The following is a 23,858-nucleotide window of genomic DNA, read 5'->3' on the forward strand; positions in this document are numbered from 1 at the left end:
ACCACAGTGTTTTTCACTTAGCAGATGATGAATTTACCTTAGCGTGGGTTAACATTACTGCAGAATTTTCTCAATTTATCTGAAATTTCATTTGCTCCCAGGCTTTTGTCAAGCAAGTTTTACATCCAGAGCGTGTTAACCGAAGGCAGTGCCATCTCCTGGCAGCCTCCTCTATTCCTCTCTATCCAGAAATCCCAGAGTATTTCAGATACATGGAGTCTAACTGATAGCTAACATTAAGAAAATCTCCCAGACAGTTACTGCAGTTAATTTCCTGGAATAATTTGCATGAAAAAATGGAAACATTTAAAAACACTGTTTCTGTGGTTAAAAACTCCAGATATATTGTTATTGGTTTCAATTAAGGAATTAAAAATCAATTTGATTAAAGTCTAATTGGCAAACAGCATCACACTTAATGTCTGCTAAAGAACATTTGCATAATTGATGTCCGTTCAATTAATTTCATGTAGTGGCTGTAATTATTTTCAGGTTAGGTGGTACCTAGTTCACCTGTGAAGAGTGAGGCCTGGTCTTGAGATGGTAGACTTTCTGCAGACAAAATGCAAAGATAACTAAAAAAAATTTTCTTCAAAAATAATAAAGCAGTTGGTCTTTAATTTCTGACCAGCAATTTAGTTTCACAACATGCATCAGCAGAAAAAAACCCACCTAACCTAATTACAATGCCAGCGTGGAGACAAGTCATTTGTTCAAACCCCCCATGGAATTGCTTTTGTCCACCTTCCCCCAAGACAAGCCTGTTGCTCTTTCCATGCAGTAAATTAGTGTTTCTAGTTGTTTATAACAAATGTTGCAGCATTCCGGCTCTTCTCATCTCTTCTGGTGTTCTCATTTTCTATTCCAGTGCAGCTGACAGAACATTACTCTTAGCCATAATCTTCTCAACACCATTTTACCATTCCAGAAAGCTCTTCAAGAGATGTTTGAAGTACTTCACCTTAAGGTGGATCTCCCAAGAATTTTCTCAAACCAAGGCACACTCTCAACTGCATGCAGCCCAGCAACACGAGTATGTTCACACATCAACTTTATACTCACACAAAAAAGACACACTGCCTGCTCAGACTGAGCAACAACCCAAATGGCAAAATGTAGCCAATAAATCCCTCAGCATTCCAAAGAGGAAAGGAGCTTTGGGGATAAGATAACTCCTGTCCCTGGGGTTGGCCTGCTCACAACTTCTGGTGCAAGCCCTTAGTTCAGCTCAGGATTTGTCTCCTGCATTTTCAAATACGATTCAAGATGTTGAAAATTAGAACTCCCTTGAAAGCAGATTCTAAGATCTATCACAAGACAAAGTGAGAGGGACTGAAAATAAATGTGGGCTTTTCTTGCTTATAGAAGCTTCAAACACAGCTTAACATGGTGATGTTGTGTGCCTTTGCAAAAAAACCCAAAATATTTACAGAACTCTTCCTTTTTACATGCACCTTTAAATCCAAGCCAGTTCAAAAGTCGGGTGCTTTTCAAGAGTTCAGATTTGAGATATTTTTCCTTCCTCCCTTACTCCTGGTCTTTAAATGAGTCACAACTGCAAAGTGAAGCATGATGTTCCCAGATTAGATCATCACCACACACAAAAGCACTTCATTGCCAGGATCAGCATCACTGCACCAGAACACTCAGTTACAGGTGAGATCTACTTCTGGCTGTGGATCTCAGTGGTTCTACAGGAGCTCATGCCAAGGCATCCCCCACTAGGCAGAAAATGTGTTGGTGGTTAAGCATATCAAGCATGTACACTGCCATTGCTGCACTTAGAAAACAAGGGTTTTTTCATTCTTGCTTTCTGAAAGGTGTAATCTAAACACAGGAAGAGAACACTTGGCCTTTTTTCCATAGCTCCCCAGCTGCAATCATCACTTGTGTGCATGCATGAGCCATCCTGGGCTCTGCACCTCACCATGCCCTGCAGTCCATGTCTGCATTTCAGCCTAAGGCTGCACAAATCAGAGGCAATGTCCAAGTTGGGGTTCCTGAAGGTCTGACACTTGGTACTGACAACCCTGCTCACCACAGCTGCTGAGAAAAACAGAAGCAGCATTGATAATTCTAAGAAAGCCTAATATGAACAACTTTTAACTCTGAAAAGAGCTTCACCCACTCTGAGCATGCCATGTGGGACTATGCCATGTCCCTGCAAAGAATTTAGCAAATGGCAGAGCCAAAGTGCCTGCCAGTGATACAGGTTGAGTATTAAAACAGGTAAGAAAGAACAATTATCTTGCTTCTTGCATTTATCTGGAAGTGCAGAAGCTATGCTGTCTGCATTATAATGTGCTGGTTGACATCCCAGGCCTAGAACCCTACCCAACACCTCTCCCTTCATCCAATTTAATAATTCCTCTGGCTTAGAGATTCAAGTTTGATGTGACCTGTAATGTAGGGTCAGGAGAGGTCACAGCACAGCACCTCCAAAAACAGAAAAACAGTATGGTAGATGGAAAAGGCCTTTTCTCCCCTTGCAACTCTGGCAGCCCTACACCAGTCCTATTTCATGACACAGTAGAACTCACTTTTCCCCCAAACACAAAGGGGCTATGTGAGCTGCCAGCCTCAAGGACACCAACAGGAGCACCCACTCATAGGATTCATGCTGCCAAAGGCAAAATGCCTTTTCTGCACAGCACCATCCCTAAAACATCCCTCAAATCTTGCCCAGTATTCCTTGCAACCTCTGCTTCCCAGATCTGCTCATTGACCTTGCAGCTGGACCACCTGGATATGAAGGATTTTCATGAGCAGGTTTAGAAAAGGACTGCTGATTCTTCCTGCACTACCTGACATGCAAAGCTGTTGTTTCACAGGCTGCTAAGTGAAGGGACAGGTTTGTTATGGCAGGCAAGGTCACTGTCCCACAGCAGCAACACCCAGGCAGTCACAAGCAGACATGGAGCCCCACCTCAGCAAGTGCTCTCTCACCAAGCATGCTCCAACGTGCTCCTAAGTGTCAGCCACACACACATGCTTTTAATTGACATTCAGGGAAGAGACATGTAAAAGCATTTCTAAATCACTTCTGATAATCTTTTAAGGCATTTGCAGCCACAGTACATAACATTGCAGTAAGTGGTTAGGGACAAAATAATGAAAGAGAGCTGATGCCACAGGAAATGCTGATTGAATTAAATATGCTGTCAATCCTGGGCTTAAAATGCTGCTCAAGAACCTGGGACACAGACAAATCACATCTGTAAAATCATTCAGTGAGGAGAACTGGGATCATCTTGTCTGCAGCGATTAGGAAAACCTGCTCATTTCTGTACTTGGCTCTCCAGTCACAGTGCAGGCTCTGACACCAACGTTAAAATTAAGCCATGATCCATCCATGGCATACAGCAGCCTCATATCAAGCCTGTTGTAGCATCTGTCTTTGGCAAGACAAAAACTCTGTGACTGTGGCAAGGTCTGGCTCACCAGACAAAGGTGACTGCTCATGCTGCTCAGTGCAGCAACACAGCCCTATCACAGATGCACAGGGCTGATGATGTGGTTTAGAAATGCTTTGAACAGATCTCTAAGCAAAAGCAAACTTTTTACAGAGCATTCACAAGGAAAAAAGTGCATATTTAACTGAGTGGGTAAAGACCAAAGCCCTCCCTCCTCCCTGCCTGCCCCCCTGTCCAAGCGCAGACCTGTTCTCTGGGATGCAGGAAGGTCACTGGTTGCAGGCAGAGTACCTGTTGGTCCAGTAGGTAATGCATAAGCCACAGAAGTTGCTGGAGGTCCTGGCCTGCCATGCTGAAAGGATGTGCCAGGAGGAGCAGGGAAGGAAGAGACGGGATTCAGGCTCGTTGGGGAGGGCTGAGGCTGCCCGGGGTACAGCGGAGAGGGCATGGGGTGGGCAGGGGCAGAGGGCAGGTAGGAAGGGGTGGTGTTAGGGGCAGGGCTGGGGTAAGAGGCTGAAGCAGGGGCAGCAATGGGCTGCTGAGGCTGATAGAGAGCTGGTCCCCCTGTTCCAGAGGAGTACTGCTGTGTGGCCTGATACGCTACAAACAGGGAGAAAAAACAGTCGGTCAGTGAGTTCACAACAGAGCAGCAGGTTTCATCTGCCTCTGCTTCCTTCTGCACCTCACTCCCTTCTCTTCATGCCCCTACCCCCCAAAATCCAGCCCAGCCAAATCCTGGCTCCCACAGCTCTGCCTGCACCTGCAGGTCTGCTCAAATGCCCAGCCTGTCGCTGGGAGCGGGGAGGCACAGAGAGGATGGCCTTGGCTCAAGGACTGCTGCTCTCCCACACACACCCTCCAGCCCAGAGCCACCGTGCTGCTTGGGGTGGGGCTGGGACACATGGACACTGCTGTCTTCTGGACCACTGCAACCCTCACAGGGGCTCTCAGAGAAAGGAAAGCCCTGTCCCATGTTTTCACAAAGGGAAAACTGACACCAAGGAAGTGAATACAGACTCTGGAAGGGAATGCAAGCTCACAGCCTCTTTCACTGTGGGCCCTGCAGTCTAATTTCACTGCCTCTGCCCATCTATGGCCATTTTTCCTCTCTCATGCCAGTACTTTCAGTCTCTTTGAGTGAGCCTGGACTCTTCCCCCTTCACTCACCTCTATTACTGCCCTCATTTCTTCATCCCCTCTCCCATTTCCATGGAGCCTCAATGAGAAATGGATGGCCATATGCACACAGATGAGCTGTGTCTCTCTTTACCAGGCCTGTGCTGCTTTACCAGGACTCAGACTTTGGAGTTTCTGACCCTAGCACGACCTTGGTAAGGCCAGGTGAGGAGTATGAGAGCTGAGGGGGAATGTTTGCCAGAGGGTGTCTGATGCCTGGACCCCACCAAGAAATGACAACCCTCAGATGCCACCTCATCTTTCTCCCCACCCTGCAAGAACTGTGAGACTGGTGTGGTCTGAACACTCCCAGCCACAAGGAGGGGACTGGTTATCCCTGAGTTAATCTGGCCCACCTGGGCAGGAGGGAGAGGGGGAAGCTGCTGTCACTCACTCTGTGGGTACGGTGGCCGTGCTCCTGCTTGTGAGTACATGCTGTAGTTGGAAGATGTGGCTTGCTGTGGTGGCATGCTGGGGCCAACAGCACCTGGCATGATAAACCCTGGAGGAGGTGGGTTTTCCCCCTGTCAAAAAAAAAAAAAAAAATCACAGGAAAAATGGTTGGGAGAGACAGGATTTAAATGCAGTGCTGAAGCAGAACTGTAGCAAAATGATGAGTTCACATTTCAAGGCTTGAAACCACATTCCCTGGAAGAAGGGAATCACCAGCACAGGGGTAAATGCCTTCAACCACCCCAGTGCCTTAGGGTGTCCAGCACAGCACTGAAAGCACAGCTGGATGTGCAGTGACTTCAGCAGCAAGCAGAGCAGCACACACCTGCCTGCACAAGGAAGAGTTTCCTGCCAGTGCTGCCTGGTGTTCAGGCAGCCTGAACATCTTTCAACTAAACTTAAATGGTAACTCTGAAGCTTCTAATCTCCATGGAAAAGGGGGAAAAATCATACTTCAAATATTCCAGTGTGGGGCAAGGGTTAGGGAGACTCAGGTCACACTGAGTTCCTACTCGAGACTTTCAAGTGCCACTCATCTGGGCATTGGTGAAAAAAAAAAAAGGTAAGGAGATGCAGAAGAGTAAAACCAAAGCACACATGGGAGCTGCTCCTTCCATCTATTTGTATCAGACTGTGCCAAGCACAGAGACTACACCAGGGGACATACTGGGGTGGAGCAGAGGCTCAGAGAGGAATAATGAAGGTTATACCTGTGTGTCAGAGGGACAGCCTGCAGGAGGATGGCTGGGAAGGGCAGTAGGAGTTTTGTTACTCCAGGTAGTGACAGTAGGGGCAATTCTAACCTGAATTGAACAAAGAAATAGCAATCATGGAAAACAAAACAATAAAAAAAGTCTAAAGGGTTTCACAAAACAAGATGCAAAGAAGTGAACACAAGGTTTGCATGCTGGCACTTGTAGCAGCCATGAAATCTCAGAGGAAGAAGGGAATTGCATTCAAGACAGGCAAAAATCATTGTGCACTGGAGCCAAAGTGAATTGCAGAGTGAGGACGAAGCACAGTGGAGTTGCAGCTGCAGTAGGCTGTGGAGCAAGTGCAGTGTTATGAGTGCCAATCAGCCAGGTCTCCATCTTCCATCCCACTTTCCCACTGCAGAAGCCCCCCAGCCCCTGGTCCATGACAGCAAGCATCACTAACCACTGCAAGCCCCAGGTTCCCTGCTAAATTGAAACATATGCCTCACAGAAAAGGAGTCTTTTAAACTGAGCTTCAGATGAATTTGAAAAGGTTAAAATATAATTTTTAAAGGTTAAAAACTGATATTCAGCTCTTGCACATGCACAAACACACATCATAATGGTAACTGCTTCCCAGCCAGTCCCCCATAGCTCTTTTCCTCCACCTTCCTTCTTTGCCACTCCAAACAGCTTCAATTCCATACAACCACTCCTGCTTTTCTGATGGGACAGGAATGAAGTACTTCCTGTGCCTGTGACATTCCTGAGCAAGGAGTGGGCATGCTGCCCAACAGCAGGAGACGTGGCTGGGGTTCAAGGATATAAGCAGAGGGAAAGCTGTGACCCTGGAGCCCTGGCTGGCTCAGCTGGCTTTGGTCTATGTGTCTCTAACCCCATGCAGTGCTAAGCTAATGGTGCAGTCAGCTGCACAACAGCCACTGCTAATGCCATAACTCATCACCAGAGTATCTAAAAGACTTTTTCATCCCCTTTCACGCCTGGTTTATTCAGATGAAAACCAGAGTTCAACAAAACTATGTCGAAAGGAATCCAAGTCTTAAGAACATGTTCCTATTTGGGACAGCAGTTAAACAAAGGCTGCCTCAAGCTTGAACAAGCCCTACGTACATGTTTGCTTAAAGGAAGTCAAACAAAGCAAGTATCCTAAGACACAAACATGTCATCTCTCCATTCTGGTTCATCAGCTGGGAACCTTTCTGACTGACACCTGTCCCCTTCAAGCCCTTCCTGCTGAGGATGAGCTCCCTGAGAAGACAGCAACATAGGGGGTTGTAACTCCCAGTGAACTCGTGGGGTTGTGATACACCCAGCCTTTAATTAGTGAGCAGGGCTTGCTAAAATAATTGCTTGAGGCATTCTGGAAACAGAAGGAGAAAGAGGGAACTCTAGTTTAAAAAAGCATTGCTTATGTCTCAATATCTAGAGGAGAGCTCTGGAGAGCTTCTCCAGAGTCAAACAGGAAACACAGCTTCACTTCTCACGGCAACTCCTTGGTTAGGAGGAAGAATGCTAAAGACACAGACAGCAGAGTAGACTTGATTATTAATGATGATGCATTTAAAATCATATACAATGGGGTTAGCAAGGTAAATCCTGGATGAAGGCTTTGTCACTTCTGAAATCTACCTTGCTAACACCCTGCAGAGAAGGCAGAGCCACACAATACTGCTGACATCAAGAATGCCCAACTCCCCTCCAGCCTTTCATCCCTTCTTTCTTCCTGGCCTGGATTTTCTGGCAGGCAGTGCTTGAGGGCAGCACAGACAAGAGATACCTCTGCTTGTGCCAATCTCTGCATAAGGAGAACACCCACAGCCCTAACACAGCTCTGCTCTCAGAAAAGCCCAGCCCAGAGCACCTTTAGAGGGTACCAGATGAGCTGCACTGCTGTGCTGGGGAATTTGAGACCTGGCAGTGCTCTCTAAGAACAGACATAGCCAGGGCTGCCCAACACACCACACTGACCTGATGGCCAGTGTGTTCTGCTGCACTGTCATCCTCACTTTAGAGGCAAAATCAGAGAATTTTCTTCCCCCATTTCTCCTCTTCCTCCCTGCACAGCACCCTTATTAGTCTCATACTCACCAGGTCTTTCTTGTTGCACAGCTCACTCTCAGCCTCCCCACCAGCCCATACCCCCTTACACCTGGCTGAGAAGGTGTTTTCACAGCAGGCTGCACCCACAGCTGCAGAAAAATGCCCTCAGTGTGCTATTGCCACTGCTTGGCAACTTCTGCAGCCAAAATCAGAGCTGGAGGTGGGAATAATCTGCCCCAAAGGAGGCTGGTGAGCTGCACAAGCAAGCCCCGAGGCCTGCAGGGCTGGGACAATGTCAGGGACTGTGAGAGGAAGCACAGAGAACTCTTCTGCAGTTCTCTCCCTCACAGCTGTCCTTGGCACTGAAGCACACTGCTGAACAGAGGGGGGGAAACACCTAATCTTCAGCAGTAGGCCACTTGACAAGATGTTTAAAGGATGTTTCCAGATGAGTAAAGGAGGCATCTGTGCTGACTGAGAGGAAGCACCAATGACCTTCACCACAAGGCTCTCAGTAGAGGTTTGTCACACAGCCTCAGACCAAGAGAAAGGAAAAAATTATTACATCCATCACTCTGCAGAACTAAAGCACCACATCCCTCCCTATTGCCCAAGCCCATTTACCTGCTGGTAATACTGCTGGGCTGGTGCCTGGGGCGCCTGCATCCGTCCAGCCACAGGGCCAGCTCGTCCTTTGGCCATGGGCTCTCTCTCATATGGTCCCTTGAGGCCATCCTGTCCCACTGGGAGCTCCCCTTGGGCTCTGCACAGCCTGTCCCGCAGCTGCACGATGTTTGGCTGCAATCAGAACAGTGAAAGGAGCTGAAATGCACCGCCTGGCACCCAGTGCATCACACCAACAGGCTGAGTGGCCATTGATGAGCTCTCTCAGAAGCCTGCTCTGCTTTATTCCATTGGAATAAGTCTCTTCTGCATGAGACATGAGGCCATTGGTGCTGCATTACAACTATCTGCCTCATTCCCAAATCAGCCTGTCTACAAATATCAGCTGATGGAAGTTGGGAAGTCGTAAGAGAACAACCAAATGTTGATGTCATTTCATTTGCCATGTCTGGCTTGCAGGAGGGACACCCTTTGGCAGTCACTGCCTGCAGGCACAAGGGTGCGAAACCAAGAGGGAGCAGAAGCCTTTGCACATCTGCCAGCTCAGCAGGGCCAGTGCAGGGTGAGGGGAACAGCCTGAGGTGCACATCAAGGGCAGTCCTGGTGCTGAACTGCACCATGCAGAGACCTCTGCTTCAAACACACCTGTTCAGAGAGCGAGGGAGCAAAGAGCCTGAAGCCCATACCTGGTTGGTGTTGGCAGGGAGGAAGGTCAGTGCAGCAGCCAGGCTTCCCTGAGCAGCCAGGAGGTTGGCATACTGGCTCATCTTCTCAGCCAAAAGGGCGCCCATGGCGTTGGGGTCCACAGCCTGCGTGAGCTGCACAGCTTTGCGCAGGATCACAACCTTCTCTATCAAATCCTGAAAGAACAGCAAGGAGGAAAACCCACCCACAAGTGAGAACAACTAAGTGAAGTAGGAGAAAGACTGTCCCTGGCAAGACCCCTCTCACCCAGTGTGAGTATACCACACAAGATTTCAACCATACATTACTAATACAGATTGTTTTCTAACCATTTGTTTTTCCCTACAAACCAGCATTTCAAAAGGGGCACACAAAAAAACCCCACTATCATAGTAAACAAGCCACCTAAATAGGACTTCAACAATATTTTCCAATTTTACTGCCTCAGAGAGCAAAGCCATGCAAATTCAAACTGAAGGTAAATCTGTAAATAAAGCCCTCAAAAGCAAATTATTTTATTAATTCAAAGAGTTAATGGCATGAAGCAAAACTCAGAGACACATCAGTTCCTTCAATTAACTAAACAAGAGTCTCAGCATCATCAAGTATTTTCTAAAACTGGTTCTTCAAAGGCCTTAAACAGATAGAAGAAACTAACATAGTACTATAAAATATTCTATTACTGCTTCATTCCACACATCAACCCTATGCCCTCAAGGTATCTGCTAGAAGCAATGTATTTCACAGCTGAAAACCAAGTTTTGTACAGGCAAATTCCTAGAGAAAGCTCTCATGAGAGCCTTCCTACAACTGTCTCTCTGGATTTAAATCTAATTCTATTGATTTCCTCCCCTGAACTTCCAAAAGTAGAAAAGTCCAAGTATTTCCTAACCACAACAGATGCAAGCACTGAAAGACCCAAACACCAAGTACTACAATTATTTTACACAAAAAGTGCATTAGGACTACTACCCAAAGAACAAGGCAAGCACAAGGGCCACTGTACTTCCCAACATGTTTTCCAGTATCATATTTATGTGTTATTTTTCCAGAAAGGAAAGGCTTTGCATCTTGATGTACATCAGACAGCAAAGCTCTACACTAGAAAATTTGGTTTAAGAGCTAAATGATTGCAGTCTTTTATTTCCAACATCTTTCTTAAAAGAATTACCAACCTGAAGGGACAGGGGGCTGTTTCCATCCTGAACTTTGGTCCAACAAGCAACGAGTTTATCCACATTGCCAGCACAAATATAACAGAGGCAAGCTTGTGTCTGCAGAATGCTGTCCCCCTCATTCTCCAGCCTACTACCCAGGAGATCTAGACAAAACAAGAACAAAGAAGCTGGTAAATCCCTCTGAGTATCCCTCCCCACCTCTGCTGAAGCTGGGGAAGCAGCTGGCCAAGGAACTGTGAGCAAAGCCACGATACTGCTCTGGATTACCCGCTCTGTGGTGTCCTTACCGCAAAGCGCTGTAAACTCGTCTGGCCTGGCGTAAGTGAGCACAGCAGCCAGAGCCTCTCTCCAATTCTGCAAGTCACAAGACTCCACAATCTCTTTCCAGTTCTTTGTTACAACTGCAGTGATGAGCTAGAGTAGGAGAGAGACCACAGTTAGGATCTTGTTAGGATTTCCTCTGTATAATACACAGGATAATCTGGAGCTGTTCCAGTCTACCCATTCCCACTGTATCAACAGCCATGACAGGTATTGCATTGCAGTTCAACAGCTGCCCAGAAGCACATCTTTCTTAAAAAGGAAAAACAAAATCACAAAACAAGCTCAGAACATGCAGAGGCCAATTATTCTGGCTACAAAATGTACAAGAAAAGAATAGACAAATTTCCACAAGCTGTTGCAAATGGTTTTCAGCACTATTTTTGCAGACACAGGTAACCTACCAAGTATTTGCTAGAGTCTTGTACACAATGCCCAGGGAGATGTATGAATATTGTTTGTTAAACTGTTTCATTCAGCTTTAAGCTCTTGGTCTCAAGCTGACCAGTGAGGGGCATTTGATTAGGCTGCATAAAGAAAGCAGAATTTGGCAGCAATATCAACCTCAGCTGGCTGCAGTAACCCTACCCTCCACCCACCCACACAGGCTGTCTCTGCACAGCCCTCAGAATGAAATTCCAGTTTCTTCTAAAACTCTGCCTCCTGTTATTTTGCTTTGGACAAAAGACAGACTTGGCAGCTGTGCTGCTCTTTAGTGAACAAAGCCCTTCTCATGCCAAAACTACAAGCTCAGAAACAGCTGAACAAGCAGTATATGAGTTTGGGACCAGAAATAAAAAAAAACACCTGAAAAACAAATGCAACATCCTAGCTACAAGGTCAATGTTTGCCTGTCAGCATAAGCACAGATAACTGGTCAGCTCTTCACAGAAACACCTTTTCCCAAAGGATGAACTCCATTGAAGAAATTCCTCTAAAAGCTGCCACCCTTGCTAAACCAATTGTTCTTTTAAAGCTACTTCTCCTGTTTCAACCTCCTGTCACTACTTTCTCATATTGGTAGTAAAAAAGAAAGACTTGCACAAGCAGCATCAGTAATCCCTAGCACTGCAAAAAACTGAAAATAACAATAACCAGCTGACCGTAACACGCTGTCTCCTAGACAAAAGGTGATTAATCTACCCTGGGTATACTTTCCTCTCTCTTCTGTGCATGCAGTAAAACAAAGCATCAGCAAAATCTGTGAAGACTGATCACAGGCAGAAATCAACTTAATGCTGCTGGCCCTGAGCATGGGTCATGTGTGAAAAATGAGACAGAACAGCAAACTGAAATGTGCCCTGCTTAAGGTATTCGTGTTTATTGTTGAGAATCCATTAGTGTGTATGCAACTCAGAGACACTGAAGATGGGATAAAGAGTACTCTTGTGCACTAATATTCAGGTGGTGTGCCTTTTCTCCCCTTATCAAAGCATTAAAAAAAAGTAACAGAAATCCTCCTGGCTCCAAGATCTTACCAACGTGAACACCTACTAACATTTGCCAGAAAAAAAGCCTATAAAATGGCAAAACTTTTTAAAGTGAAAAAGGGATTTGCCAAAGGGATATGAGCATGTTAGTCCTGCCCTGAAAACACATACCCTGGTAATTTTGCTCCTCATTTTGGCAAAGTACTTCTCCTGTGTCCGGGAGAGCAGCTCCTGCCCGCCGGCGATGGCCAGGATGATGGCGTCGGCCATGCGGTTGTCGTGCAGGCACAGATCCACTGCACTTTCAAAGTTCCCTGTCAGCAGAGCCTGTGTGATCAGCCCATCCACATCTGCAACGAGACAGGGGTGCACTTCTAAACACTGCCATAAGAGATGCAGCAGCAGGTGACACTGTCTGGTTGTACAAGGCTGGCACATGTGTCTGCAATCCAGCCTGCTCTTGGCCAGGTGCTCACCTTCACCTCCAGCCTCAAACACACATGGGCACAGCCAAGCCACAGGGACACTGCCAAACATTACTTACCTTATGACAGAGCAAGTTCCTTGAACTCTAAATGGCCCCTAAAACAACTACCTGAATAGTGCCATAAAAAGTCAAACCTCGACAGGGGTCAGTGGCTTCTGTGTTACTCAAGATCCCCTGGGAGTTTCTGTATAAGCAGCACTTCGTGCCTGACCAAGCGTGTCTTCTTTTATATCAGAAATCACTCAGAGCAGCTGCATGTCAGCAATGGGGTACACAAGTGCTGTATAACTTCCTTCCTTCCTTAAAAAAATTGTATTTTCAAGTGCCTTGAGAATGTGTGAGAAGTCAGTTAGCAGCAAGTAATTACAATCCTTCACAATCTGTGCAGAATTTGCCTTCTCACTGAACACCAGTATCAACATCAGCACTTATAAATAACAGCACATACAAGGAAATCAACATCAAGGTGGTTTTGTACCTCCACTAACAGAAATGTTAAATGTTGTCTTTGCAGATCCCAAATCTTCAGTTTCTTTTTTATGGTCCTTCAGTGTCTAAAAGAAAGGAAAAGCATAATTTCTGAGATCATGTAAACACTTTGAAAGCACACATTTAAAAACCATATGGCTCTTACACTGCAAGTTAAATTTAAAATTTCAGACTATCAGTCAACTCAGAGACCATTATCTTAGAAGGGAAGTTTATCCCAGTGTGCCAGTTTGGGCAGAGGTAAAGTTACTTTTCTTCACAGTAGCCAGTACTGGGCTACCTGATTTTTCCTGGAAACAGTGTTGATAGTACAGAGATGTTGTTGCTTTTGCTGAGCAGCACTTCCACAGCCCTAAGGCCTTTTCTACTTTTCCTACTGCATCTCCAGGGAGGAGGTGGGAAATGCATGGGAAGTTGGGAAGAGACACACCCAGGACAGCTGAGCCCAAACTGACCCAAGGGATATTCCAGGCCATATAACATCATGCTCAGCATAATATAAAGCTGGAGGAAGAAGAAAGAGGGAGATGCTTGCAGTGATGGCGTTTCTCTTCCCTCATCGCTGTTACATTTGACAAGCTCAGCTTTCTTAGGGGTGAAAACCTGCCTGCTCATGGGAAGCACTGAATTAATTCCTTGTTTTTCTTTGCTTTACCAATTAAGCTTCCTTCATCTCACAAGAACCAGCAGCCAGACACCTGGATCCTGGGTACCAGCTTGCATCTATAATCACATACAGACAACCCCCTCTGAGTAAAGCTACAGCTACAATGAGGAAAAAATGAGAATCCTTTTCTTTCCTTCTCTTTCAGCTTTAACCCCTAGCAAGAACAGTCTACCATTAGATTCCACTCTGGTCCACTGTGAATTTCAGCTCATCCTTGAAACCCTCTGCACTAGACATACACCTCAGTTCAATTAAGCAAATTACATATTAACACAAGCTTAATTTTCAACACAGAAGTCCAATGTAGCACTCCGTACAGCAGTGCTCAGTAGACAGAGGCTGATTTTTTTTTTTATAAAACTCCCCTGGAATTAAGACAGATACCACTTGGTGCAAGCACTTGGATTTTGGGATTTCAAACAAAACATGTGAATAAAAAATAGTATCAAAAGGGAAGTCTCTCTTCACCATCAATTTTCACAGCACAGGCTAAGTGGAGTGCAGAACCTGACCCACAAACCATCTCCTCACAAGCTATTGCTTCAGTACACGAAGGGAGTTCAGGAACACCCTGCTTGTTCAGCTAAATTCAAGGACTCAGGAGACCCAAGACATTCATTTGGATGGGGAAGTAAGTCTGAAACAAGCTTTATGTTTGGCTCATAAAAAGGACACAGTGTCTGGAAAATGATTTTGTTGTCAGCTAACACTGGATGTGAGTTTGGTATCGGTTGAGAGCCTGCTGTGACTACCACAGGAACAATGTACCCATCCAGTCACTTTATGTATATGACAGCATGCCCTTGATGCATCACCAGAGGCTTCAGGCCAGGCTCACAAATATTTAGGTAGGCTAAGGTCATGTTTGGCTGTGAATTCTCTCCTAGAAGAGACATTTGTTATGAGATATCCAGTATCTTCATGGCTGCATACAGCATAACCCTTACACAGTCAGACACGTGTCTGCCACTACAGAGCCTGAAGAATTAACAATCAAGCACCCAACCCAAGAAGAGCATTCTGATTTTAGTGTCTTTAACAGGCTGTTTGTTATGTGGAGTCAAGTGCACCACCTCAACATGCATGAGCCTCAAACCACTGCCCCATCTCCACAGACATGCTACAGACATGCACCAAGCACAGAAAGCCCAGCTACCAGCCCAAATTCCAATCCAAAAGGGAGACTGAGGGAATGGGGAAAAATGAAGTTGGCCTTTTCACACAGCAGTACATTATTTTCAGTGCTAATGACACCTCACAAGGTAGAGGATGGGTCCTTAGTGCTAATTAGAGACCTGTCTGTATGCAAAACACAGGGCTGAAAACAATGCTGATCAAATGGTGTAGGATCCCAAATGGTTGAGCACAAACTGCCTGCAATAAACCTGGCTGAACATACTGCATCAAGCAGATGAAAAAAATCTTAACAAGACTCCAGTTTTACCACTATAAATATTTTTTTCCTATTTCTGTATATCCTCAGCAGCAGCAAAAGCCAACTAAATGAAATGATATTAAAAGGAACAAAGTAAATATAGGGGAGGTCAGCAGGGTTAGTCTAGAGGGCAAGAGATACCTCTCCCAAGAACTGATCCTCTGTAGTCTGGCCTTCATCTCCCTTGCTTGGCACAGATCCATCAGATTCTGCAGGAGCCTTCAGCAGAGAGAAGATGCCATAAAAATCCACCAGCAAAAGAAGCAGAAATACTTTGCACTGCAGAGTACAGTCACCTTTCCACCAACCAACAGTTAGAACCAGACTGAAAATCACAGAAATGCATTGGCAATATATGCTTGAGCATCATAAACAGGGTACAGGCCCTATTTCCTTGCTCTCTCTCATTACACAGTACTTTGTGTTATTTTCATCTTAGCTCCCTCAAAACATGCTACAAAAGCTTTCTTCCCCATGAGGCAGCTACAGATGACTGTCTGTGGCACAAAAGCACTGCAGTCCTGCTGCAGATTTAGGCCACTGCAATTACAGTGGGCAGTGCCTGAACTGTAGTTACCACTCTTGCAGAGAAAGTTACAGGACCACACTCTCAAGTCATGCTTCCTTTAACGCCCGATGAAGGTGCTGTTCTTGAAATTAGGTGCCAGGAAGCAAGGTTCTGCCCTACCTCACAGGCAGCACAAACTGCCACAGTGGGCAAGGCACAGGCAGCAGCAAGGAAAGGTGGAGGGACACCACTGAAACCTCATATTAAAACCTGTGACTGAGAGCCCTTCATTGGAAAAGGAGGGGAACATCAGAGTGGAAAAGAGCTGGTTGACTTTTTTCTAAAATAATACCTTCATCCTACTTAACCTAGGAACTTGCCACATACTGGATTATTTGTGACTTACTTTGGGACAGCTATCAAGTGGAAAGAAAAATGATTCTTACTTTATAAATTACCATGGCATTATAAAACTAACCACAGAGTTACATACATGTCTTTGCTCACCTCTCCCAAGACACCATCTGCAAGACCTTCTTTATTCAGAGCAGATGTGATCTACAAAACAATAAAGTTTTAAGTAAGTACCCTTTTAAAGAGTCACCAAATTCTCAGATTGCAGAACTGGCACATGTAGCTACTATGTTGCTTGCACAACAGCTAACATGCAATTAAACATTTTAAAAATAAAACTAAAGCCATTTCCTTTTCCAGCCTGATGACTGATTTACTGCTAAGAACCCTGCACCCCAAGCCCTGATGGAAACAACAGCTGCCCTATGCCTTTAAACCTTTAATTGCTAACTCAAGGGCCTCAAATCTCACTAGAGTTGCTGGAAACCATAGGAATATAAGCAATATCAGAACATTAAAGACAAAACCCTCTGTCTGTTCTGGTCAGGGCAAATAAAGCAGTGACAATCCTTGTGGAACAGAGAGCCTGTCAGGAAATTGTGGGTTTAAGTACACCAGGCACTTGGCTGTGGGCTAGGATTTTCCAGAGGAAAGGAAAAAAAAAAAAAAGTTAAAAAGCCCAGCTTCTACTGCTTGGCAAAGCAAACCATGACTCCAGCTTCAATTAGGGCTCTCAAAACCAGCAATTTTATGTATAGAGTTTCTGTATTATTTCAGCATCAGGGAGCCTGGGTTTCACATTGCTCCTAAAATTATCTACTGCTTTTTGTATTGTAGGCTTTATTTTACCCTTGTAGGCTGGTTTGTGTAAAGAGCTGAATTCAAATTGCTGGAGACAGTTTTCTCTTTCTTTTTTAATCACTGGTTTACAATAAAAATGAGAAATCCAGGACTTGGCTTGCATGAGAATCACAGGTTTTAAGACTGTAATCCACCCATCCCCACGGTCTTAGCAGCTTATTACAAGAAGCTGAAATCTGTTATTCCTGTTTTTATTTCCCTAATGCCATCAATAATAGGAAAGCCAAGTTGTGATTTAGTGAGCTTTCCATCTGGGTATCACAAACTTTCAGATGAGCTGTACTGTACTGCTTCTTGACACTGCAAAAAACATGGACTCAACTTCTACGTGGAATGTTTTCAAAAACAGCTACATAAAAACAGGACCTTGTAGCTCCTCTCATTTGTTTCCTAAATACTGAACTGATGGGATAGGCCAACAATTCCAGGCCACCCAGTTCAGCTGTACCCATTTTCCCAGCTTCTCCCCATGCAGAGGGCATATCAAACCCAGAGCAAAAGCAAGCAGTAGGCTTTAATCTCATGAGGCCACTCTGCAGAACCACTACCAAATTTCAACTAGATTTCCTAATTGAGAGCTGCTTTTCAAATACAGGATTACCCTTGCTGTGCTTGCCTTTGCACGAATATTTAGAAGCTGAGGACAAACTGTTATCAAAACCATGATTTTTTTCCCCCCCATAATCATATTAATTTTGCCTTGAAGGACATTAAATATGTGAGCACAGTGACACTTTAATGGAGCCAACCTATGAAAATAAAACAGTTTGATATAAAAAAATGAGTTAAATCTTAAAATACACTGAAACAGAATTGAAGAAATACTAGACAGTTCCTGGGTAGACAACTGAATACAACAGAGCCAAAAGGCACAGCAGGTAAGTCCCTGTAACACTGAGTAAAAAATCTTCCAACTGGGAAGAAAGGTCTATAATGATGTGCAAATTGCTTCCTGGTAATACAAATTTTGCTTCTCCAAATGTAACCACGTTTGACCTTTGGGCTTGTTCTTTTTTCTTTAAAAAATGACTGCTGTCTCCCACAAACTAAAAAGACTAACCCAGGTTTTCCTAGTTAATGAAAACTGCTTACATGTTCTTCAACCAGAAAGCCTAAAATTGGATTCCATTCCACAATGCTCCAGTAGAAGGATGTCAAATAGCAAAGTTACATGAATAGCCTGAGTCAATAAATATCAAAGCTTCTTGATGAGTGAGAATTTCACATTGGCAAGGGACAGTCAGATGCAGACACACCTCTGAAGTCTGCTGCCTGATCTGACATTTCCACTGAACATCCAGATTGCAAGAAGACACAACTAATTAAAAAAACCCACAGAGCAAACTGTTTTCTGTGAGAATTCTGAAATTACTCAAGTTATTTATCTCACATATTGCACATTTACCTTGCTCCTCAGATCATCCTTCCTGTATCCCAAGAGCTCCAGGTATTTAACACGAGAATCTTCTTCGAAGTTCACCTTTAAAAAGTTAAAGACTGTATCACAATTCACAGTTTTTCATTTTCTCCCTTACTGGCACAAATGACCCAGTGAGATTTAGTGACTGAGTAGACTGAATGTGATAAAGAGAAATGTGGAAATCTTCAGTGACCTGGGCACTGTTTATCTGCTTCATTTGGAAACCTCTAAATGCTTAGAGTGAGCAGTGAAAAGCTCATCTAAAGCTATTCCAAAGCTTTAATCCTTCTCACCAGCTCCCTGTACGTGTTGACAGGGAATATCAAAAACCTCACCACCCACACTTTTGCTTTGCCACGACTCCTCACAAACCCTACAAACATCCCTGGTCCTGAGGACCCTCCCTCTTCTGTTGGGCCCCCTCCAGTGACATGGCTCATGGGCACTATTCCCACAGCCTGCAGCTTTTGGTTCCCAGCACCTCTTGATCTAAATGTGCAGAAGGAACCACATCCTGGCTTTCCCAGTCCGTGGGGAACTCGTGAAGGGCTGTCCCCCTGTTACCTTTAAGAAGGCCCACACGTTCCTGTCAAAGTCAGCCAGAGCCATGTCAATTTTCTTCTGGCAGTAGCTGACAAAGCCCTCGGACTGCACAGCCTCCTGCAGCTGGTTGGAGCGGGCCAGGAACTCCTTCTCTGTGACAACCTGGCTCACATAGACATGGGGATGCTGCTGCTGCTGCTCCATGCCCGGCTGCTGCGCAGATTTGGAATTCTCAAACGTCACCAGCTTGCCTCCAAACTGGAATTGAAGCACACATGCACTATGTGAAAATGCAAGTATACAGCAGGGAAGCATGTATGCAAATGTGTTTTATATAACATATACATGATTACTGGCCAATAACTGAACACTCCTAACATCTGCTCATTTATTTGTTTCCCATACACGCCATACTTCTACGCATGTAAGGAGCTTGCTGGATAAGCAGGTTCACATTTAATAGGATTTATAAGCACAGCCATTCCTGTACCTGTTTTTTTTCTCAGACAGAAGACAGACCAGAAACTGAGAGCTAGAACTGTGGGTCTACACAGTACCAAGCATCAGTGAGTATCTCATGATATTGCAATGCAATTGCCAAAGAAACCTATGCATAATTAAGTAAATGCTCAAGCATGACGTCTGCCCTTGCTCTTCCCAGGCTGTTTAGCAGCTGAAACTCTACTGAGAGATAGGCAGTAAGCTTTGACAACATTTGAAGAGGTAACATCAACAAAAAATAATTAGAAGGGGCTTATGATATTATTTCATTCTATAGGTCAAAGTTAATTTACATGGGCCAGCCCAGTAAAACCTGCATTAAAAAAAGGTAAAGCCTAGCCAGGGAAAAGAAACAGGACCTGGCTCCTAGGAAACCAGGACAAATAAGGGAATAAACAACATCATAAAATGACACATCAGTCAGTGGCTAGGCAACATTACTTCTCTTTGACAGGAGAAAATTCATTTAATTTGTGCATCAGATCATGAATAAGCAGACATATGATGCTGAAAATTGAAAAGTATTGCTGCAGAGAAATCAAATTCAAATAGACAGGCTAAAATCTCTAGAAGCTCCCAAATATATGGCCTGTGGTTTTAGAAACAAGCCAAAAGTGGAGTCAAGGAGCAGATGACTGCAAAAAGCAGAGCTTGCCATCCCCTCAGCTGCTCCTCTGCAAATCAACCAGCATGGCGGAAGCCAGCCTTGTGCTGCTACAGTAACTCCTGCTACCTTGATCAAAGCTAACCTGAGTATTCTCTACCACATTGACTCACATGAGTGCATTTTGAAGCTATTAAGTTTCAGATACTTGCCCAGTTTGGTCTCATCCCTCCATCCCATTTCCCCCAATGTGTATTCATTTACTCTAAAGCAAGCACTGTGCAGAACAACAGCAAAGCCCTAATGACAAAACACAAACATCTCTCAGCAACATTTCTTCTTCCCAAGCATTTTGGTCAGGCTTTTGCTGTCCCCAGTACCCTGTCTGGAAGCTGCCCCAAGCATCTCCCACTATAATGACAAACAGGAAGACCTCCCAAGGTGAAGCACCACACTGAATTCCCTGCTTCCCAAGGAATTAAGCAGGTGCCAGCACTATCTCCCTACCTGCCTGGCCAACCCTGCCCATCTCTGCCCATCCCTGTCCCCTTCCTTACCGAGAAGGACGCTCCCATGGGTCGCCGGATCCACTTGGGTGGTTTCTTCAGAGGCAGCACCACGCTCTGTGGGGCAGTCTGCTGGGGGAGCTGCAGGGGAGGCAGGGGCTGGCCTGTGCCAAATGGATCCAGGTTCCCAAAAGATGAGGAGAGCTTTGATAACACAGAGGGGGGAAAAACAGAAGTGACATTTCTCTAATAAATTAAACATTTATTTGTGCTGAAGTGCTACTCCTGCAAGCAGGGCTGAAGACTTCCCTCTTTTGTTGCCCCCACCCCTTTGTGTCCCTATTCTTAGCTGAACAGTTTTCAATACCTGGTCAACCTGCTTCTGCCTCAAGCCGTCGGCGCTGCCGCCCATGATGGAGTAGACACTGATGCGCCCGTCGAAGGAGGCAGCAGACAGCACAGCAGGGTTCCTCGGGCACCACTGGATGTCAAAGCACCACTGGGTGTTGGTGGGCAGCTCGTACAGCACCTGGGGAGCAAAACCAAGCCAACACATCAGGGCTTTCATGGAGCACCTTGCCTGATAGCAGCAATCTCCTCGTGTGCCCTGAGACTGGTCTGCTCTTCCTGCTGCCCAGCAGCCTCAATACACAACTAACAGTGGGCAAACCCTGATCATCTCCTACCAGCAATTATCACACACCACTGCTTCATCTCCTCCTCCTCCCTTTAAACCTTCTGTTTAATCCACAAATGATGCAGGTGGGCTATGTCTGTGCTGAGAGTGTGAGCTGTTGACATCCACGTTAGCTTATTCAGAGCTGACTTAGGTATCCTCACACACTACATGGAGGAAGTCTGTTTTCTCAGGAAAACTGAACAGGTAAAACCTGCACCCTGGGCAGAGAGCCTCTTGTGCCCTGGAACAGACAAGCTCCCCTTAAAGTAGACATTTAACTCTAAACCAGGAGAAACTCAAAGAACAAAATGCTGTCAGCAAATGCTGTCTCCCAAGGAACTGGTTTTTATTTTTAATAAAAAGATGCAGCATGATTCAACCACATGTAAAAACTTCATAACAGCTCATGATCCAGCTCAGATAACTCATCTACCACTGTACAGCTTTCATGCTTTAGGCCAATGTCTGAATTTCAGAAACACTTCCCACTCTACAATTACTGCCCACTGGAGGCAAGGAGCTCTCCAGCATGCCTGAAGCTTATCTCCTAGTCTAGGGACAAACATTGCCTGAAAACATAGCTGCATTTTCTTTGAAAGGTATCCCCAGGCACAAAAGGGTGGGAACACATTTGAGTGGCTCTCACTGATCTGCCACTACTATGGCAACCTACAAAAATGCTCCAGTCTGGATAAAGTTCTTACAGAAGGAAAAAGGCAATTGCAACAATGATCCAGTCACACTGGACCCAAAATAAGAGTAGTTTAAGTGAATTAATTTCCATCTCTTATAATGAACAGAGACATCACAACTCAGTAAGAGAACAAGCTGCAAGAACAAATGTGTAATATTGACAATATCAGGAAGGAATCCTGCACCACCAGAACAAGCTCAGAAGACACATTTAGCAAATAGGATAGGGAGCAACATCCCACAGAATCATTCCTAGGAATGCAAGCACAGGAACATGTGCTTTGCATGTACCACCTCTGGACAGACATTTTTGGGTTTTTTTAAAGTGGTGTGCATACAATACCTCGCCTGTGTTAGGGTTGGAGCAGAGGATTTTAGCATCCTTCCCACAGCTAAGTAGCAGCTCTGGATCTGCCATACTCCAAGCAATGGCCAATATGCCCCTGCATGAAAAGACACAATAAAAAAAAAGCTTAATGTAAATGCAAAATGGTGATTAAAAAAGCATATTTAGAAGTTCAGCGTCCCACGTCAAAATGCTCTCTCCACCCCTTCCTCTTAAAGGAGGAGACATTTTTCAATGTTATCAGGCCTTGTTTTGTTGAAATAAATGTTTTCTATTTTCTGCATTAAAAGGTATAAAGGTGCAGCCACTGTATCTGAAAATTAAATGCAATAGCTGTATGGGAGAACCTGGGCATTAGTAACAATATAGTTTGTTTGCTGCAGTGTCACCAATATCCAGTGTGCAAACCCACAGGTAAGGTCAGTGACTAAGAAGCTTTTCAGCATTTTATCAGCAAGACATTCAAGTCTGCAGAACCCACTGGCAGCAGTTTTGGCAGATGTCACAAGACTGTTCTCTCTTCTTAAATCAAGTATGGGATTTGAGGAAAGTTTCACCAATAATGGAGGAGGGACAAGAATTTAACAAAATCACCCACTATACCCAAAATAAAGGCATTTAGGGGACTGAGTGGCACAAACTGTGCAAATCCACACATGTGCCTGGGTGCAGCTTTAGTACATTACTCAGCCAAAATCAACTACTAACATTTTTTTTCCTTAGCTTACTCTTCTTAAACTTAGAAACAAACTAGCAGCTTCACTGTTTCAGCAGCCTGGTGGGTTTGTTTATTTATTTAATTGTGGGGCTTGTTTCCTTCAGAGTACCAAGCTCCAAAAAGGCAGGTCTTTCATGGCACAGGGCTGGCTGGTCAGCAAGCCAGCATACAGCACTGCCTGCTGCTCAACCTGCCACCACCAAGAGGGCCTTGTTTCACAGGGAACAGCAGAAGTGAGATGTACAAACCAGGACAGTCACCAACAGCACAAACACCATGGAGCTCCACGCTGTGCAAGACTCTTACCTCGTGTGACTTTCTAGAACACGAAGAGGTGAGGAAGCAAATCTTAGGTCCCACATCTGAATAACAGGCAGTCTATCATCCTCTGAGGCCAAAACCATCTGGGTGGCAACTTCAGGGTGCCATGCCAAGCCTGAGCAGTGCATCTGAGGGGCAACATTGGGCCAAAGCATCACATAACTGAGCAGTGCTCAAGGAAAAAGAGAACTAGACCAAATGTGTCTGTGTGCATGGTAAGACACTGCTGCAAGGGAATTTGCAGCTGTGTTTCCAGGCATTATTTCTGACTGCATTCAGACTGGGATATTCTCCTTATTCTGGTGAATGAGGAGACTTGCACTTCAGTTTCCCAAGGTCCTCTCAGAGAGATTACACTGTGCTAACTATTTCACAGTGCTATGTTTTAAATGTGAGAAAACACTAAATATAAACCATTTCATCCACTATTTTTATTGCTATTTTAATAAAAGCCAACATTAGGCAAAAGTTATTGTCATGAGAACACTATCACAGGACCACCATCCCATGATGAAGACAGTCTATTGTGATGCTGTTATGCGAGGCAACACAGAAAACACTGAAAATTACACAGTTTATCAAAATAATAATAATATAGTGAGGAAAGAGCTACTTCACAACCACCCATTTCTAAGTTTCATTTTTAATTCTTGCTGTATCTTTGGGGTTTGTTACAGCAATATTCCATTTA

General features: G+C 44.8%; 1 protein-coding gene across 17 annotated transcripts in view; it reads right to left on the reverse strand.

The window, feature by feature from the left end:
* The window catches only part of SEC31A (SEC31 homolog A, COPII coat complex component), a 37,866-nt gene that overhangs the window by 7,265 nt on the left and 6,743 nt on the right, over positions 1–23,858 (reverse strand). Inside the window, exons 8-25 of one of the 17 annotated variants that reach the window (XM_079306492.1) lie at positions 23,153–23,295; positions 22,126–22,225; positions 20,778–20,939; positions 20,462–20,614; positions 18,821–19,057; positions 18,242–18,316; positions 16,129–16,179; positions 15,255–15,332; positions 13,001–13,076; positions 12,207–12,385; positions 10,572–10,698; positions 10,282–10,427; positions 9,109–9,282; positions 8,423–8,596; positions 5,753–5,845; positions 4,984–5,113; positions 3,705–4,013; positions 514–552 (exon numbers count right to left, since the gene is read on the reverse strand). In XM_079306492.1, the coding sequence (XP_079162618.1) occupies positions 514–552; positions 3,705–4,013; positions 4,984–5,113; positions 5,753–5,845; positions 8,423–8,596; positions 9,109–9,282; positions 10,282–10,427; positions 10,572–10,698; positions 12,207–12,385; positions 13,001–13,076; positions 15,255–15,332; positions 16,129–16,179; positions 18,242–18,316; positions 18,821–19,057; positions 20,462–20,614; positions 20,778–20,939; positions 22,126–22,225; positions 23,153–23,295 (2,446 nt within the window). Of the gene's footprint in view, positions 1–504; positions 553–3,659; positions 4,014–4,983; positions 5,114–5,752; positions 5,846–8,422; positions 8,597–9,108; positions 9,283–10,281; positions 10,428–10,571; positions 10,699–12,206; positions 12,386–13,000; positions 13,077–15,254; positions 15,333–16,128; positions 16,180–18,241; positions 18,317–18,820; positions 19,058–20,461; positions 20,615–20,777; positions 20,940–22,125; positions 22,226–23,152; positions 23,296–23,858 lie in introns of all 17 variants that reach the window. The other 16 variants (XM_079306490.1, XM_079306489.1, XM_079306480.1 and 13 more) reach the window with 16 other exon arrangements.

Source organism: Erithacus rubecula (assembly GCF_903797595.1).
Source record: "Erithacus rubecula genome assembly, chromosome: 5".
Classification (NCBI taxonomy): Eukaryota; Metazoa; Chordata; class Aves; order Passeriformes; family Muscicapidae; genus Erithacus; species Erithacus rubecula.